The 18,737-nt window shown below is 47.8% G+C and overlaps 1 protein-coding gene across 1 annotated transcript; it reads left to right on the top strand.

Moving 5' to 3' along the window:
• The first annotated feature begins 8,459 nt into the window (after positions 1 to 8,459).
• Positions 8,460 to 18,305, top strand: MPO (myeloperoxidase). Its single transcript, XM_079131389.1, has 14 exons — positions 8,460 to 8,488; positions 8,685 to 8,762; positions 8,891 to 8,984; positions 9,320 to 9,495; positions 9,725 to 9,848; positions 9,933 to 10,062; positions 10,133 to 10,339; positions 11,217 to 11,535; positions 12,906 to 13,066; positions 14,282 to 14,537; positions 14,997 to 15,167; positions 15,993 to 16,230; positions 16,987 to 17,197; positions 18,248 to 18,305. Exons 1-13 carry the CDS (start codon positions 8,482 to 8,484, stop codon positions 17,189 to 17,191), a joined length of 2,166 nt encoding a protein of 721 aa, XP_078987515.1. The 5' UTR covers positions 8,460 to 8,481; the 3' UTR covers positions 17,192 to 17,197; positions 18,248 to 18,305.
• The last annotated feature ends 432 nt before the right edge of the window (positions 18,306 to 18,737 follow it).

Raw genomic sequence — 18,737 nt, 5'->3', positions numbered from 1 at the left:
AAGATCCTTAATTTCTCTTAGCAATTTGTTGCAGTTTTCAACACAGATAATATGCATCTTTTGTCAGATTTATCCCTAAGTATTTTATAATTTTGATGCTATTGTAAGTGGTAATATTATTTTCAATTTCTGATTGTTCTGTTATATAGAAACACAACTGCTATTTTGACCTTGTATATTGTGATCTTGCTAAACTCACTTAAAAGTTCTAGTAGCTTTTAAAAATATTCTTTAGAATTTTCTGCATATATGATCATATTTTACTTCTTCCTTTCAAATTCTATACCTATAATTTCTTTTCCTTGTCTCAACGCATTGCCTATAGTACAATGTTGAATAGAAATGGCAGAAACAGATGTCCTTGCCTTATTTCTGATTTTAGGAGAAAGCATTCATACACACACACACACACACACACACACACACACACGCACACACACGCACACACACGCACACACACGCGTGGAAGTAGATATATATTTACCAGGTTTTTTTTTTTTTTTTTTTTTTTTTTTTTTTTGGTACTGGGGATTCAGCCCAGGGGTGCTCTACCACATTCCCATCCCTTTTTATTTTATTTTATTTTTTTAATTTTTGAGACAGGGTCTTGCTAAGTTGCCCAGACTGTCTTACTTGTGATCCTCTCTCTCCCAAGGGATTTCCCACAGCTCTTGTTATTTTTTGTTCTTCAATTTCACTCTCAGTTCACTTCTGTGGCATTCCTGTGGCCAGACTGGGCTGATGGATCCTGCAACCCATGTTAATTCTGCTCTGCTTGAAATAGTGGTGAATTTTCAAGAGCCAGAAGTCTCCTGGTAGCAGAATTTACCAGCAGTGCTTGGTGCATAAAGATAACTGAGTAATATCGCCCCAGTACTGAATAGGAAGAAACTGGAACTTTAATTTTATACTTAACCAAATCATTAGTCACACAACCCACACCTCCCACAGGGGACGTGCTTGCTCCTCAATGCCATGTAGGTCACTGCCATCATTTCAGTCTGTGTTAATGTTTGGCTTCATGTTAAGAAACCAATGTGGGCTGGGGGTGTGTCTCAGTGGTAGAGCACTTGCTTAGCATGCGTGGGGGAAAATAAAACAATATAAAAATAATTCAAAATCATCGACTAAAATCAAAGTTTGCTACTTTGGGGGGCTGAGGTGGAGAGAGAGATTATCAATTGTTTCATGAGAAAATTTTCATATTTTGCTTGTAAAAGTTTTGAGCAGAAGGGCACCAGGTACAAAGCAAAAGCCTTTCTTCCTCAGCTTTTTCCATTCATTCCCCACAGGTACTGGATTTTTATAGGCCTTCTTGCCTTCTCCCAGAATTTTCTATGCATATTGAAATACTGTGTGTATGCACATGCAGGCCTGTTAGTGTTTTGTATAAATTGCAACTCTCTGTATAGAATGTGAGTAAGTCTTTTCCTTTGGCAACATTTCTTTCCATTTTACTACAAATATAGTTCCCTCATTATTTTTAAAGACTGCATAAAACACCACTATGTAACAAAACAGTTTTGGTGGGCATTTGGCTTGTTTCCAGTCCTCTGGTTATTGCAAATGAGGCTGAAATGAGCACACTTGTGCAGGTATCTTTATACTTTCCTAAGAATGCATCCAAAGGATAAATTACTACCTGGAAGTAGAATTGCTGAGCCAGAGCATTTTGGAGTTTGACTGACATTCCAAATTGTCACCTCATGATATGGGGTCAATTTACACCCCCCCCCATCCTGATGAGCACTGGAATGATCAATCTTTTCATTTTAACTGATTTGATTGATAAACTGTTAAAAAAATGTTTTTTCAGTGCTGGGGATTGAACCCAGGGCCTTGTGCATGTTAGGCAAGTGCTCTAACCACTGAGCAAAACATCCAGGCAATTTTAGTTTGAGTTTAATGTTTCTATACTTTTATTTTATTTATTTATTTTTATGTGGCACTGAGGATTGAACCCAGTGCCTTGGTGACCGTGCTACCACTGAACCCTGCCCCAGCCCTAATGTTTCTGATATTTAGTGCTCTTGTATAAGTTTGACTCTTGGAAGCTTACCATTGGCCATCCATGCCCAATAACCACGAGCATAAAGAATAAACTAAACATTTATAATTATGGAATTTAACTGAGCTTTTACAATACTACCTTAAACAAACTTGAAAACTATTGTTCAAAACTAACAATGTTTTGAGTAGTCACTCTCTTAAAAAAATACGCCTTCATTAAATGGAGAGTGTAACCTGTCTAGAATGGTGGTTAGAAATGTCCAGTGTTTTTCAAATCAATGAATCTACTATCTAAAGAGAACTAAAACAAAGAATCATATTGAATTTTTCTTTAAAATACTTAACTTGAATACTTTAAAAATATTTTTAGTTGTAGATGGGAAAAAATACCTTTATTTATTTTTATGTTGTGCTGAGGATCAAGCCCAGTGCCTCACACATGCCAGGCAAACACTCTACCACTGAGCCACAACCCCAGCCCTTAACTTGAATACTTTTAAGGAAAAAAAATACAAGATTTTACAAATTCTGTAGAGAATACTTAGTAACTAAATTTATATGCTTTCTTCAAAAAGGAAGTACTTAGGAACAAACCTAACAAGAAATAAGCAAGCTCTTAATGAGTAAAATAATAACATTCTAATGAAGAATATAAAAGAAGACCAATAAATGGAATTATACAGTATATTACTCAAATATATAAACTCTATGAGATCAAGTTTTATTTATTTACTGTATCCCCACTACCCAGAACAGTGCTAGCAGATAGTAGGTGCTCAGTAAACATAAGTTGAATGAATGAATATGCGTGGATGGGAAAACAATATCATACAGACGTCAACTGTTACCAAATTCATGTATAAATTGAATGCAATATCAATAAAAACCTCAAAAAGATTTGTCATGGAACTAGGCATTCAACAATTCTTAAGAAAGAATAAATATGTTTGAATGTTGAAGATTCTTTTGAAAAAGTATGAGAAAGGAGAATTTAGCTTACCAGAAATCAAAACATATTAGAAAATTATAGAAATTACACTATCCAGAAGTAGGTAAATAAATTAGTAGATTGGTAGGCTAGAATAATCTAGAAATAGCAGTTTAAGGTAGGTAACAAAAGTAGGGTCTCAAGTCAGTGAGAAAATGATGGATTATTCATTTAGAGGCATTGGACAATTGGTTTTCTATTTGGGAAAAGAAATTAAGGTAGCTACCTACCTTACACTATTCACACACAGAGAAAGTTCCAGATGGAATAGCAAACTGAATGTAAAAAAATTAGGGGCTGGAGTTGTGGCTTAGTGGTAGAGTGTTTGCCTAGCACATGTGAGGCACTGGGTTCAATCCTCAACACCACATAAAAAAAAAATTATAAAACAAAGGTACTATGTCCATCTACAACTAAGAAAAAATTTAAAAGAAAAAATTAAAGTATTAAGGTTTTGTAAGAATATGCTGGAGAAGGTTCATGATCTTGAAGAAGGGAAGATCCCCTTAAAGAAATACAAAAAGTAAAATCCATGAAGAAAAACATTGATGTTTGACCACCTCAAAATTAATACACTATTAAAAAAATGGAAAGTGATAGACTAAAGAAAATATTTACAACATACATGAAAACTAAAAGATTAGTGTTTATCTAAAATATAACTTTAACAGATCCATAAAAAGAGTGATACTTCAATAGAAAAACAGACAAAACCAGATAATGGACAAAAAACTGGGACGTTCCATAGTTGTAATAAAATAAAATAACACCTAAGCTAGACATGGTGGTACATGACTGTAATTTCAGCCATTTGGGAGGTTGAGACAGTAGGATCACAAGTTCAAGGCCAGCTTGGGCAATTTAGCAAGTCCCTGTCTCAAAAATTAAAAATAAAAAAAGGGCTCTGGGGCTGGGGAAATAGCTCAGTTGGTTGAGTGCTTGCCTCGCATGCGCAAGGCCCTGGGTTCAATCCCCAGCACCACCAAGAAACAAAAACAAAACAAACAAACAAAAACTCTCAACCTAATTTTTAGTCAAAGAAATAAAAATTAAGAATTGGGCAAATTCTGTAATCCCTTTCTTTGCCCATGGGATTTTTACAAAGTTTGGAGGACAGTTTGACAATATCTAGCTATTCAAATTTGAAATGCACAAAACCTGTGGCTTACTTTCCAATTTTTACCCTGGAGAGCACTTGCGTATGTGTATGGGCAAGGAGGCTTCCTGCTGCATTGCTTTTAGTAGTTAAAAAAATATAGAAAAATGTCAACTTTCATTAAGAGAGACACGATAACATAATGGAGGGAGAGCCCAACTAAAGAACATTATGTAACTGTTAAAAAGTGAGAGTGTTCTGTAAGTAGTTCACAATACATCTGCAAGATGTATTGTTGAGTGAAAGAAGCACATGGCAGAACAATAAACAAAATGTGAGGCAAGCACTCTATCAACTGAGCTATATCCCCAGCCCTCGACAAACTGTGATACAATTTATGGAAAAAGAAAGGAAGCAGAATATATCCCACAGGTCCAGACATGGGAATAAATAGAAAGCAAAAGGTTTGGGAAGGACAGACCCCAAAATGACAATGGTGTTTATGTCTAAAGAGGGGACGAGGGGATTGGAATTGGGGATGATACAGTAACCTAATTTAAAGGGAGCTCTAATCTGATCTGTAATTTTACATCTTGTTCAATATTCATTGACTGCAGAACTCAAAATTAATTTGAAAAAGATTTTAAAGAGAGACAAGCAATTGGGGTGTCTGAGTAGTCACTGTTCTGTCTCCTCCTCAACTTCCACAGCCTTCTGGAAGTGCCTTCTTCTCTCCAGCCACATGTGTGTGACACACACACACACACACACACACACACAGAGGAAATCTGGCGTAATCGCAACTGAATTGTTTCCTAAACAGCATTAAGAAAGAACGAGCTCGAGGGCCCGTTATCCCACTGGCAGTTGATCTAACCCCTGGGTGGGGGCTGTTTGGGAGAGCTGAGTGGAGAGCAGGGAGGGCAAAGTGTGGGTGCACTTGGCTGGGGGCTCCCTCCAGTGATGCAAGTCTTGAGATGTAGCGGTTCCTGCAGTGCCCTCAGAGGCCATCCCCAGGGTGGGAGCTGGAATGTGACTGATGGCACAAGCTTGCTTGGGACCTCTTTCCTGGGAGCAGTATTTCCTGCTTGCTCTTCATGCTGAGAAGTCTTCAAGTCTCAAACACAACTGGGCCAGACAAATAGGCCCTCGGTGAGGGATCAACAGAGGTGCGACAGGGGAGACTGCTGGCCTTGCAGGGACCACAGTTGGGTCCTTATTAACTGGTTGCAAACATTTTTTAAAGTCTCAGAGCATCTCCAGCCTCCAGGTCCTTCAGGACAGGAACTTCTCAGTAGGTCATCGAGTGTGCTGGGTCTCTGCCTACCTCCCCAGCCTCATCCTGCCTGCTCCTTGCCCTGGAGGTAGAACAGTCTGAAAGAAGCCCCCTTGTGTCTAGTCCTGTGCTAGGTCATTCTCCAGACTCAGAATGTCCTTCCCAACCAGGGTCCACTTGGTCAGATTTTTTTTTTTTTTCCTCCTCCCCTGAGGGGCAGGGGATTCGAACCTTGGCCCTTGGGCATGCTAGGCAAGCACTCTCTAAAACGAGCTATTTCTTCAGCTCAACTTGGTCAGCTTTGAAACAGTCTTAAGCAGCAACTCTTCAAGGACGACTTCCTTGTTTCCCCGGATTGATCTAAGTGGGTTTTGTTGTTGTCGTGTCCCCCCCGCCGTGTGTGTGCGTGTGTGTGCGCGCGCATGTGTATGTGTGTGTGTGTGTATTTTTAAATTTTGAGACAGGGCCTCACTAAGTTACCCAGGTAGGCCTTGAACTTGTGGTCCTCCTGCCTCAGCCTCCAGAGTAGTTGGGATTACAGGCCACCCTGCTGGCTGATCCAGGTGCTCTGACATTTCTTAAGGACCTTGCACAAGCTCATTGGTGCCATTTGTTTTCCATTTTTCTTCTCCCTGTGAGTTCATTGAGGACAGGTTGTGCTTTGCTCAGTGGAATATACCCATTGCTCAACACAGTACCTGGCTCATGCAAGGTAGGTTTAATTAATAAATCATATAAAATATGTAGACCCTGGGAATGATATCGACCAAATTATATATTTTTGTTGTGTGCATATATGAATGTATAACAATGAATCCCATTGTTATAATTATAATGTGCCAATAAAAATATGGGGAAAAAGTCCCACCCAAATATATGCAGAAATAAAAATGAAGTAAACCTGCAATTTTTCAATAAGTACTAGGGAGTGAACTGAGGGGTGCTGTACCACTGAGTAGATCTTTTCATTTTTACAGGGTCTCGCTAAGTTATTCAGGCTGGCCTCAAACTTTGTGATCTTCTTGCCTCATCCTTCCTAGTCAGTGGGATTACAGGTGTAGGTCACCACACACAGCTACATACCTGTGTTTATTGATGGAGGTGTTCAGGCTAAATTTGTTAAGTACTAAAAGTAGGTTGCAAAATAATATTTAAAGTTGTTCTTATCACTGTTTAAAATATATATTATATCTACACATGAGATGTTGAATTACTAAGCAGGGTATTGGTGAGTGGTAGGATTATGGGAAATTATTTTCCTTCCTATGGCTTATTTATGTGAAAAACAATAAAAATCTTGAAAGAAAATGGCCCACACTCTTACCTGGTTATAAGTAAATTCAACTTATTTTTACTTTTTGCTGATTTGTGTTCTCTAACTTCTGATCCATGAAAATATATTACTTGTAGCCACGCCTTTATAATCTAAGTGACTTGGTAGGCTGAGGCAGGAGGATAGGGAGTTCAAAGCCAGCCTCAACAATTAAGCCCAAGCCCTAAGCAACTAAGCAACTCAGCAAGACCCTGTCTCTAAATAAAGTATAAAAAAGGGCTGAAGATATGGTTCAGTGGTTAAGCATCCTTGGGTTTGATCGATCCCTGGTACCAAAAAGAAAAAAAAAAAAAAAAAAGAAAAAGAAAAAGAAGAAGAAAATATATTACTTGCAGGCATAAAAAAAGTATTTCCAAGGTCTGATAGAATTCTAGAACCTGATTCACAAAGAACCACTTGACCAAGTTATATATATTTAAAAAAAAAAAAATCACTGGTGGAGCGAGACCGGAAAATTGGCCTCTTCCCTCATGAATCTTGGGCTCAGTTTCTGGGCAGGTGACAGAATCCTTGGATATTTTGGGAAGGTGTTCTGGGTTTGTTGTCCCTTGTTCCTTGTTCAAGATGTTGTCTGGTCCCAGAAGAAGAGTAAACAGCAGGAAGGTGGCTGAAAGCAGGAGGCATGGACAGACCAGAACAGGACACGGGGGCCATGGCTGGCAGGAGCTCAGTCCCCAGGAGGTGGACAAACAGACAGAAGTTATAGGTACTCTTACTGCCTGAGAATGGCAGCCCCTCTGCCAGCCTTTCTCAAGGGAGAAACTCCCCCCTCCTCTATTCTGGAATGATCTTGAAACATTAACCCAGTTCCTCCCAACTGCACTGATCTTGTCCCAGAGAGCCTCTGGCTGTGTCATCCATCTGACCCACTAACCAAAATTAGATTACTCTCCCCTGGTTCCTGAAATCCAGGAGCAGATGGCCGGAGTGTTGGAGACAGCCCCCTACCATAAACCAAGAAGGAAGGGGAGGGAAGAGGGATAGAGGAAGTTACCTTGGTTCTGAGCCTGTAGCCCCCAGAGTTCTTCTGGTGAAACCCAACGGTCTCTTGTCAGACTTCCTGTCCCCTTGGTCCCACCAAGAACTGGTGGCTGCCTACCAGGCTGGCAGCAAGGCCAGGTGACTGTTGAGGTGGCAGTGGCCCTCTGAGGCTGATTTGGTCAGCATCTCTCCAGGCTGCCCTTCACCCTCCCTTGGGGCCACTGCATCCTCTATAATTCCTTAGGCTGCTGTTCCTGACTTTTGTTTCTTTCCAAGGAATCCTGTATACTCAGTTTAAGCAGAATTTTGGAGGGTTTAGTTGTCAGTTACCCTCTGGGACAGCTGTGGTGTAGGCATGAGGTTAGGGAGCTGAGAAATTCTGGAATGAGGATGCTAAGTTCAAGAACTGGGTGCAGCCCAGCCACGTGGCCGACACCTGTATTCCAGCTGCTAGTGAAGCTGAGGCAGAAGAATCACAAGTTCGAAGCCAGCCTGGGAAACTTAGCAAGAGCCTATCCTAAAATAAAATGTAAAAGAGGGCTGGGTGTGTAGTTCGGTGATACAGTACTTGCCTGACACGTGTGAGGCTCTGTGTTTCACCCTGACACTCCAGGGAAAAAAAATCTAGGGCAACTCTGGTTCATTCTTTTGCTCTTCTTCCCCATTTCAAGGGCCTCTGTGCACCCACCCCAATGGGGGAGGAGAGAGTTCAGTCTTTTGGGACAGACCTCCCTCTGCCCCGCCCCGCCCCTAGGTTAGAGACCATAAAGGCCAAGATTCACAGAGAGGGATTACCAATGTCAGGTCAGCTGTGGAGTTGAGATCCTTGGGGGCTGGTGACCACAGCTGGCAAGGGGGTGAGGGCGCTGTAGGCCCTCCCTCAAAGGAGCCTGGCTTTGCCCATACCAGGCCCTTTGAGGTGGGGCTGGAGTGTGAAAGTGGGAGCAAGGGGCCTGGGAGGCAAGGTGGGCCTCTTACTGGGTTGGGGGTCTCATTGCAGAGATGAAGCTGCCCTTGGCCCTAGCAGGGCTCCTGGCCACTCTGGTCATGCCCCAAGCCTCTGATGGTGCCACTTCAGGTAACAGTTCAAAAAGAAGGGTAAGGTGTGCCAGGGGCGAGTCCCAGGGACTCCTTTTTCTCAGCGCAGGCCTCCCAGGTTCTGAGGCCGGGGCGCATTCCTGACTTTGTGATCCTTGCTCTGGTCAGTCCTCCTGGGAGAGGTGGAGACCTCAATGGTGCTGACCTGCATGGAGGAGGCCAAGCGGCTTGTGGACAGAGCCTACAAGGAGCGGCGGGAAAGGTGGGGGTGCTGGGCACTGCTCAGCTCTGAGCAAAGCTCTCCCAGGCCATTCAGAGAAGTGGGGGAGCGGCAGGAGTTTGTGCAGGGAGGTGGGGGAGTTTGTGGGGGGAATTGGGCTTTCTGTCTGTCCTTGTGTCTCTGGGTGCAAGAACATCTTCAAAGCCACCCTTCCCATGGACTTGTTACTGTCTGGACACCCACGTCCATATCATTTTTATGAAAAGAAATCTCTTCCCATCTGCAAGTCTATCTGCATTGTCCTGTGTGTCCACCCCTGGGTATGGGCTCTGCTGAGGGTCTCTGCACCCCTTCTCTGGCCCACCTTTCTCATGCAGCATCAAGCAGAGGCTTCAGAGTGGCTCGGCCAGCCCCATGGAACTCTTATCCTACTTCAAGCAGCCAGTAGCAGGCACCAGGACCGCCGTGAGGGCTGCAGACTATCTGCATGTGGCTCTAGACCTGTTGAAGAGGAAGCTTCAGACCCTGTGGCCAGGGCCTTTCAATGTCACTGGTACTGCAACCTCTCTCACCTCAGACCCCTGCTCCATTAAGAATCTCTCCTAGTAACCCCAGCCAGGACCTGTGATCCCCACAACTCCTCCCTCCAGGGAGTCTCAGAGGCGTCCTAGCATCCCCTTCACTTCTCAGCCTGTGCCCCACTAGGGTCTCCAGGTCTCATCCGCCTCAGAATAGGAAATGGGGGCAGGGTTCAGCTTCCTCATCCTGCTTCTTCTGTGCAGATGTGCTGACACCTGCTCAACTGAATCTGCTGTCTAAGTCGAGTGGCTGTGCCTACCAGGATGTGAGGGTGACTTGCCCCGAGCAGGACACATATCGCACCATCACCGGGCAGTGCAACAATAGGTGCAACCCCAGGGCGGGGACTCGGGGAGGGTTGGGTCAGACCAGTGGGGCGACGCCCTTTAGCAGCCCTGTGCTCCTCCGCAGACGCAGCCCCACGCTGGGGGCCTCCAACCGCGCCTTTGCGCGCTGGCTGCCAGCAGAGTATGAGGACGGCTTCTCACTACCCTTCGGCTGGACGCCAGGTGTCAAGCGCGCTGGCTTCCCAGTGCCCCTGGTGAGCACCTGGCGGGCAGAGGGGGAGGCCCAGCTCGGTGCGGAGCCCCCTAACGCCCCGTGTCCCGCAGGCTCGCGCGGTCTCCAACGCCATCGTGCGCTTCCCCACGGAGCAGCTGACCCCAGACCAGCAGCGGTCGCTTATGTTCATGCAGTGGGGTCAGTTGCTGGACCACGACCTCGACTTCACCCCAGAGCCTGCAGCTCGGGCCTCCTTCCTTACTGGCCTCAACTGTGAGACCAGCTGCCTGCAGCAGCCACCCTGCTTCCCGCTCAAGGTGCTGCCTTCCTCCCACCCACTGTTGGCTCTGGGTGGAAGAGGGGACATTGCTCCCAGAAGTAGCCACCTCCCTTCTATGTCCAGGTTTCTTTCCCCAGCCCCTGAGTAAGGCTGGTGCTGCTTCCTTGTGCCTCCAGAGCCTGTGCTTGCCCTGGCTCTGACCTGTCCCCTCCTCAGAACCGACCACCAGCCAGGGCATCTGGTTTGTTTACTGACTCCCCAGGCCAAGGAGAGAGCAGTGGCTCCGCCCTGACTGACAGGACTCCTGTTGGTAGAATTACTGTTCCATTCATGAGGCTGGAAAAGAGTTCTGGGATGAGGTCCTCCTGGTGTCCCTCAAACCTCCCAGCATAGATGTCCTGTGCCCAGTCTCGTTTTTGATTTCCCCCCTCCCCCTAGGCCTTACCCACCCCCACATCGCAGAGAGCCTGGGTGGTTAGGGTGGAGCAGGGCCCAGAGAAGCCCCATGGAGTCACATGCTGAATAGGGAGGGAAGAGGAGAGAAAGGAGAGAGTCTGAGAGAGAGGGAGGAAGGGACGGAGAGGGATAAGGGAAAGGTAGAGTAGGGGAAAGACGAGAAGACAGAATGTAGGGAGCAAGTCCAGAGAAGAGGGGAGGAAGAAGAGGGAGAGGATTTAGTGGGGAAGGGTCAGAGGACTGGCACTGCCTACCCCTTAGGGGGCGCCCCTCATTCCCAGTTCAGCGTTCTGGACCACCCATGAACCTCAGAGGCACTCTGCTGGTGGAACCTCAGACTGAGTCGGCCAGGGCCTTGAGGCCTACCTGCAGATTCAGGGGCCAGAGGTCCCAAGGGTAGGGGCAGAGTCACTCTCACACTGTCCCTCATGAACCCATCTAGCCTCTCTGTGCTGCAGATTCCACCTAATGACCCCCGCATCAAGAACCAACATGACTGCATCCCCTTCTTCCGCTCCTGCCCGGCCTGTACTGGGAGCAACGTCACCATCCGCAACCAGATCAACGCACTCACCTCCTTTGTGGATGCCAGCATGGTGTACGGTAGCGAGGACCCTTTGGCCATGAAGCTGCGCAACCTGACCAACCAGCTGGGGCTGCTGGCCGTCAACACCCGCTTCCAAGACAACGGCAGGGCCCTGCTGCCCTTTGACAACTTGCATGATGACCCCTGTCTCCTCACCAACCGCTCTGTGCACATCCCCTGCTTCCTGGCAGGTCAGCTCTGGGGTGGCATAGGAGGTGTTCCCTGCAGGAGCCTCAGTGAGCCTGTTTGTGAGCAGCTGGTGGGTCCGTAGTGAGAGACCCTGTCTTCACCACCTTTAGGGATTATTTGTCTAGTTGCCTTGGTCACAAGTTGGATGGGGACAGAAAGGCAAAATAAACAAAACCTAAGGTGCGAATACAGGGATGTCCAAGGAGCCTCTATCACTTTCTCTATTTCTCTTTTCCCCTCTGGACTCTAGAAGAGAGAGTTGGTACCCTTAGGGACAGAGAGCAAAGTGGTGACCACACCCTCTGGAACCACTGTCCAATATGATGCCAGTAGCCACATGTGGCTATTTTAATTTTAACTATTTTAAATCCAATGAAATTAAAAAAAAATAGCTTCTCAGGTGCACTGGCCACATTTCAAGTGCTTGGTAGCCTCATGGGCTAGTGGCTCCCTTACTGGGCAGCACAGAGGTAGATGGTTTTCACCAGCTCAGAAAGTTCTAGTGGCTTTTCGGGTAGGGTTGGGACAGTGATGGTGGCCATGCCCAGAAATTTTCCAGTGCATTTTAATGTAAATCCAAAGGTGGGCTGAGGCCTTTTCCTCCGGCTGCTTCTCCCTTCTTCTGATGGTTCCTGGTGGTCTCTTCCCGGGGCCCCTGGGAGGAGAATCAAGGTCAGTGCCCATGTGGTTTTTCTCTTGGGGAAAGGGGTCACCCTCTTCTGGGCTAGTGAGGCAAGGGCTGGAATAACAGCCAGGGATCACCTCCACCTCTAACTGCTTATGGGATGGAGAAACTACTCTCAAGGAATGTCTTTGCCCCCTAGAATTTCCTTTCTAGAGTTGGCAAGGGCAGAACCCTGTTTCCTAATGAAATGTCCCTGATCTTAGCCACGCGCCGCCCCCCCCCCCCAGAAAGATTTGGAACAGACTAGTGGAATCAGGGAGTCTTGCTTAGTTTTCTTGAACAGAGTCCTAGGTGTAGACTCCAACTAGGCAGCATTCATGGATCTTACCCTCGGTCGCAGGCACGGTGTCGATGTGTGTTCTGGGAGGGAGGATAGGATGCGAAAAGGCACAAGCCTTGGGCCCAGTCTTGGAGGACCTCCAGTTTCAGTTACAAGGAGAGCAGTCCTGTATTGGTTCCCAGGTCCTCTGGGAATAAGCATCTCTGGCCAGCAGTGTCCCTAAGCAGGAGAAGAAGCTATTATGGTGGATGGGGGTATCAGGGGAGGACCCATAGAGGAGTATAAATTCAGTCCGGTGGGATGAGATGGGTGGAAAGGAGGGTGAGTAGGAGACAGGGAGTTTCAGTGGAGCAAATCTTTTCTGGGATGGAGGTCTCAGGAATGACAGTGGCTTTTGCCTCCCTAAGGGGACACCCGCTCCAGTGAGATGCCGGAGCTCACCTCCATGCACACCCTCTTTGTTCGAGAGCACAATCGGCTGGCCACACAGCTAAAGGGCCTGAATCCCAAGTGGAATGGAGAGAAGCTCTACCAGGAAGCCCGGAAAATTGTGGGGGCCATGGTCCAGGTAGGCTGTCCTGAGCGCCACCCAGACTCGGGACCCCTGCAACAACCTAGCTGTGTGATCTTGGACAAGTTGCTAACTCTCTTGGTTTCTTCATCCATGATGCCATAAGGATTAACAGACCTATATGCAGACACCTGGCAGATGTGAAGTGCGTGGCAAAGGCCACTTCCCTTCCCCCACTTCCTGCCTGGCTTTCTTCTTTGCTGAGGAACTGGGAATGGTGTTGGGAGGGTTCACCAGGGGGGTCTCTGATGCACAGCAGCGGTTCACTGGACATTTCCTTCTTCCTCTGTTTCATTGTCACTCTTGGCTTCTTTATCTACTCTCCTCTTCTTTTTGGCCCTTGTCACCCACCCAACCTCCTTGACCTTGTTTATCCCTGGAGCATTGTTTATCCCTGCTTCTCTCCCCCAACTTTTGATGCTCCAGTGCCCATCCTTTTTCTACCCAAGAAGCATGCACATGCTCAAGAGCGAGCGTGCACACACACACACACACACACACACACACACACACACACACTCTCACACTCCTGGATTCTGCCCAAGGGGAGCATCACAGATGCTGAGGGTAAGTATTCGCTTTGCACTAAGAACACATGTGGGATTCGTTTCAGCTTTGGAGGAAGTTCTAGAGTCTAGAGTCTAAAGTGAGCTTATTCCACCCTTTCCTTTTTCACTGGGGGAAATTATTCTAGAGAAGCCTTCATTTCTTTCTGCCTTTCTTCTTTCCACAGACCTATATACTGAACCCTACTGTGGGCCATGCATTTTAATTTCCCTATCTTTCAAGGAATTTATGAGATAATGGGAGAAAGGAGACGTTACTAACTCAAGGGCAAGGGAGTTAATGCAATGACTAACAAAGCTCTTTGTTATTTAATCCTCTAAAACAGAGGGTATAATTATTCTGTATATTTATCCCCAATTTACATTTGAGGCTCAGAGAGGTAAAAAAGTGACCCAAGGTCACACAGCCAGCAAACGGTAGAGCTCTGCTTATGCTCCTTAGTGCCACGCTGAAGTGTTGCATGTGTGCAGTCCTCTTCTCTAGTCTCCTGACCCCCCTGGACTTGCCCTGACTCACGTTCGTGTCCAGTACTGTGGGACTCAGTGCACTGACCAGAGATAGATAGGAGGGATCCCCCAAGCTTGAAGCTTGTGGATACTGCAGGATGAGTGAGAGGAGAGGCCATTCCAAGTGATTTTGTTTTAGATCATCACTTACCGAGATTACCTGCCCCTGGTGCTGGGGCCAGCAGCCATGAGGAAGTACCTACCCAGGTACCGCTGCTACAATGACTCAGTGGACCCGCGCATCTCCAATGTCTTCACCAATGCCTTCCGCTATGGCCACACCCTCATCCAACCCTTCACGTTCCGCCTGGACAGTCAGTACCGGCCCCGGGAGCCCAACCCCCGCGTCCCACTCAGCAAGGTCTTTTTTGCCAGTTGGCGGGTGGTGCTGGAAGGTGAGTGGAACCTGGACCGGCAGAGGGGGGCTGGCAGCTGAGGGTGGGATGGGGTGGGCTTGGCTGCTGGGAGCTAGGCTAAGGGGTGTTCTTTCCTTCTTTGGGGATCTAGTCTGATCTTCCATTCTCAGTGCAGCTGACTCTGCTTCCAGATCTGAGAGTAAAGAGTAGGGGTGGAGATGGTTCTCAGACAATGCTGGCTCCTTCCTATGTGTTGAGACTCTATGACTCAGGAGGCCAGGGGCTGGATGCATCCCAACCTTGCAAGTCTGAATGGCATAATCCTCTGAGACGTATATGCCCCTGGGTCATGTAGTGCCCAGTGAGAACCTGCTCAGTGGTTGCCTGTGCTGGCCCTTTTCTCCAATCTCCTGACCCCACCTGGACTTGCTCTGCTCCAGTCTGATCTTTGGTACTGAGCTAACCCTAGTCCCCCAACCTTGCTCCTCTTTCCTCCAGGTGGCATTGACCCCATCCTCCGGGGCCTCATGGCCACCCCTGCCAAGCTGAATCGCCAGAATCAAATTGTGGTAGATGAGATCCGGGAGCGATTGTTTGAGCAGGTCATGAGGATCGGGCTGGACCTGCCTGCTCTGAACATGCAGCGCAGCAGGGACCATGGCCTTCCAGGTGAGGGGCTGCAGGAGTATCCCTGGTCACACACAGCCCCCTTACTACCGCCCAGGTAGCCCGCAGCTCCCTTTCCCACTCTGGGCCCTGCCCTTCCCATGCTCTGAGCTTCCCCCACCCCAGCACTTTGTCCTCAGGAAGCCATCTGAGGTCAGGCACCTCCCTCTCCCTGGACCCTCTGACCAAACTCCAGCTTCTCCCAGGCTCCTTTGCACTCTCCCACCTGCAGCAGCAGTGGCAGCAACAGTAACCCACAGTCTGAAAATCTGTCTCCACCATCATTTCATCTGGACCCATTGTTCGTGAACAGAGGGGAAGAGATTGTTACTTCCACTTGACCGATGAGGAAGCTGAGGCATGGAGACATTCAGAACCTGGCTAGGTTCTCTAGACAAATCAGTGACAGATCAGGAACTTGGACCCAGACTAGCCTGACCCAAAACCTGTGCATGGGTTATGGGTGGCCTGTGCGGCTGAGCCTTTGAGACACCCTCCACCCTTCATGGGTCAGAGATAGACACAGTGGGTTGCTCCAGGGGACAATGAGATGCCCATGCTTTTGGGCCTGGGAGGAGTTATGGCAGTTTAGTGTTTACCTTTGGGTGGGAGGGCTAAGGAGAGACAGTGAGGGTGTGGGGAGGCCCAGCTGTCCCTCTTGGCCTGAGTCAAGGGTCAGGGTTCCCTCTGTCTGTGGCCTTGGTGTGTTGAGAAGGTGATTTTTCTGGGCTGAGGGCATACATCTGAATCTCCTGGGCTGTCCCCAGTGCCTCCCCACCTTGCAGTAGGGGGACCTACCCACAGCCCACTGCCCCCTCTCCCATGTAGGGTACAATGCCTGGAGGCGCTTCTGTGGGCTCCCGCAGCCCAGCACAGTGGGCGAGCTGGGCACCATCATGAAGAACTTGGACCTGGCGAGGAAGCTGATGGCACAGTACGGCACACCCGATAACATTGACATCTGGATGGGCGGCGTGGCTGAGCCCCTGGTACCCAACGGCCGCGTGGGCCCACTCCTTGCCTGCCTCATTGGTACCCAGTTCAGGAAGCTGCGGGATGGAGATCGGTGAGGAGGTGTTGTAACAACTCAGGCCGGCTGGGTGGCCACAGGGCTATCTTTGAACCTCTCAGGGGCCCAAATTTCCTCCTGTCAAATTAAGGGCTGCAAATAGTCAGTGATTTCCCTCTGTGTCCCAGGGAACCTCCAGGTCATCTCTAACGTGCCCTGAACCTGTAGGGGTACAGGGAGGGGGAAACTGGAGTCCTGATTTCAAAAGAAGGAAGACAGAAAAAAATGCCACTCTTCCTACTTCTTTCTCTGGGTTTCTCTGTACAACTATGGAGATGTCAATCACCATTGGATAGTCCCAGCTTAGCTTTCCCATGGCTTCTCTTTGTGAAGACGAAATTCATCATGGTCTTGACATCTTCATGTCTAGTTCTTGCCTAGTCCATATTTGCACCTTTGGGAATATTAGAAAAGGAGTCCCCATTTCCCCTCACTCCTGGATGCAGCCCTGGGCATAGGACTTCATGAGGGAGGGTGGGCTCTGTCCCCCTTCTAGTATGAATGGTCCCTGGAGGCTGCTGGGCTGGGGGCAGGGAAGGCAGCCAGGCCGCTGAACTTCACTCTGTTCTGTGAATGGGAGACCCCTATTTTGAAAGTCCCTGAACTTTTCAAGGGCCCAGAGCTCTCCTGGGCTTGAGGGAGGAGTCGCCTGTGGTCCTCTTGCATCTAGGAAGCAATTCAAGCTAGATGACACCCTCCCAGCTCCAGGATACTCCAGTCTCAGGCATAATGTCCACGGATGCTCCCATGTAGGTTTTGGTGGGAGAACAAAGGTGTGTTTAGCACGAGGCAACGGGAAGCCCTGGCCAAGATCTCCTTGCCCCGAATCATCTGTGATAACACAGGCATCACCACTGTGTCCAAGAACAACATCTTCATGTCCAACTCATTCCCCCGGGACTTTGTCAACTGCAGTACTCTCCCTGTGTTGGACCTGACTTCCTGGAGGGAGGCCTAGATCTGGGTAAGGGTCTACTGCAGTGCAGTTGGGTGATGGCTCAGGCCAGCCAGGGTCAGTCCATAGCTTTCTTGTTTCTCCCTTACTCTGTTCTCTTGCTTATTCACAGGAGCCTGCCTGGAGAGGAAGGAGGGGCTGTTGACCTTTCTGTACCATTTTTTTGTATCTGATGTTTATAATAATAAACTGTCACTCCTGGTGATCTCCCCTCTGTGACTGGAAGTTGGGGGTAAGCCTGGGCTGGCTGATTGGAACAACTCTTCCCTAGGTGAGCCCATCCCTGATGTAGGGGCCAGTTGAGAAAATGACTGGGCATTCACTGGTGTGTGTGTGTTTGTGTGTGTATTTGTGCATGTGTGCAATGTAGGTAAATGGACATTTCGTATATATGTGTTGTCTGTGAGCCTGGGTTCACAGCATATTTTATATGCTGTGTATGTGTGTCATTCATGTGACCGTGTGCTTTCTGCTTATGAGAATATAAAGTATATGGAAGGAGCAGAGTGCAGCCCGGGAGCCAGGCCACCTTGATTCAAATCCAGGCTCTGCAGTTTGCTAGCTTTGTGACCTTGGGCAAACCACTCAATCTCCTTAAACCTGTCTTCCTCCTTGTAAATGTCAGTTCCTTAGGGGGCCTGTTTGCATCCTGTTTGCATCTTCGTTCATTGAGCACCTACTATATGCCAAGCACTGTACTAGGCATGAGAAACAGAGGCAAGAAAGGCAGTTAGCATTTTTGCCCTCAAGAAGTTTTGTCCAGGGGCTGTAGTTGTGGCTCAGTAGTAGAGCACTTGCCTAGCATGTGTGAGGCACTGGGTTCGATTCTTGGCACCACATATAAATAAATGAATAAAATAAAGGTCTATAAATATTTTAAAAAAAAAGAAAGAAAGAAAGAAAGAAGTTTTGTCCAGCTTAGCATAGGTGAACCAGCATCCTCTGGAAGACCAAACCTTTAGCAGTTGGGCTGTGCAGTTGGGTGATGGTTCAGGCCAGCCAGGGTCAGTCCATAGCTTTCTTGTTTCTCCCTTACTCTGTTCTCTTGCTTATTCACAGGAGCCTGCCTGGAGAGGAAGGAGGGGCTGTTGACCTTTCTGTACCATTTGTTTGTACCTGATGTTTATAATAATAAACTGTCACTCCTGGTGATCTCCCCTCTGTGACTGGAAAGGGGCTGGAGCCCCAGCAGAAGGCCCATCCTGGGTCCTAAACTGGAGCCAGTGTGGTCTGTGCCTCAGGGCTTGGTGTTTCTGAACAGGAGTGAGGGCATCGGGGAGTCCTCTGGCCATTCCATACATGGAGGGCAGTCAGTTCTTAAAGTCTAGAGGCCAGGTCAGGCTGACAGACCCTCGTCCCTTACCTTCCACTTCTGCCACCCTGTGGAACAGGAACATGGCCACCAAGCCCTGATGTTCATTCATTGTTCTGGCAAATGTTTGCTACATGCTCAGACTGTGTCAGGTGCTGGAAACAAAGGGGACAAAACCCTGTCCTATGGGGGAGAAGGAGTCGAGGTCTGGCAGGAAGTCCATCCCCAGACAACAGG

Source organism: Sciurus vulgaris (genome assembly GCF_902686455.1).
Source record: "Sciurus vulgaris genome assembly, chromosome: 3".
Classification (NCBI taxonomy): Eukaryota; Metazoa; Chordata; class Mammalia; order Rodentia; family Sciuridae; genus Sciurus; species Sciurus vulgaris.
This window is presented reverse-complemented; position numbering and strand designations above follow the sequence as displayed.

Coding starts and splice junctions, on each gene's coding strand:
- MPO (XM_079131389.1), top strand. Junction 9,496..9,724: donor AGGGCCTTTCAATGTCACTG/GTACTGCAACCT, acceptor TCTTCTGTGCAG/ATGTGCTGACACCTGCTCAA. Junction 13,067..14,281: donor TTGTGGGGGCCATGGTCCAG/GTAGGCTGTCCT, acceptor ATTTTGTTTTAG/ATCATCACTTACCGAGATTA.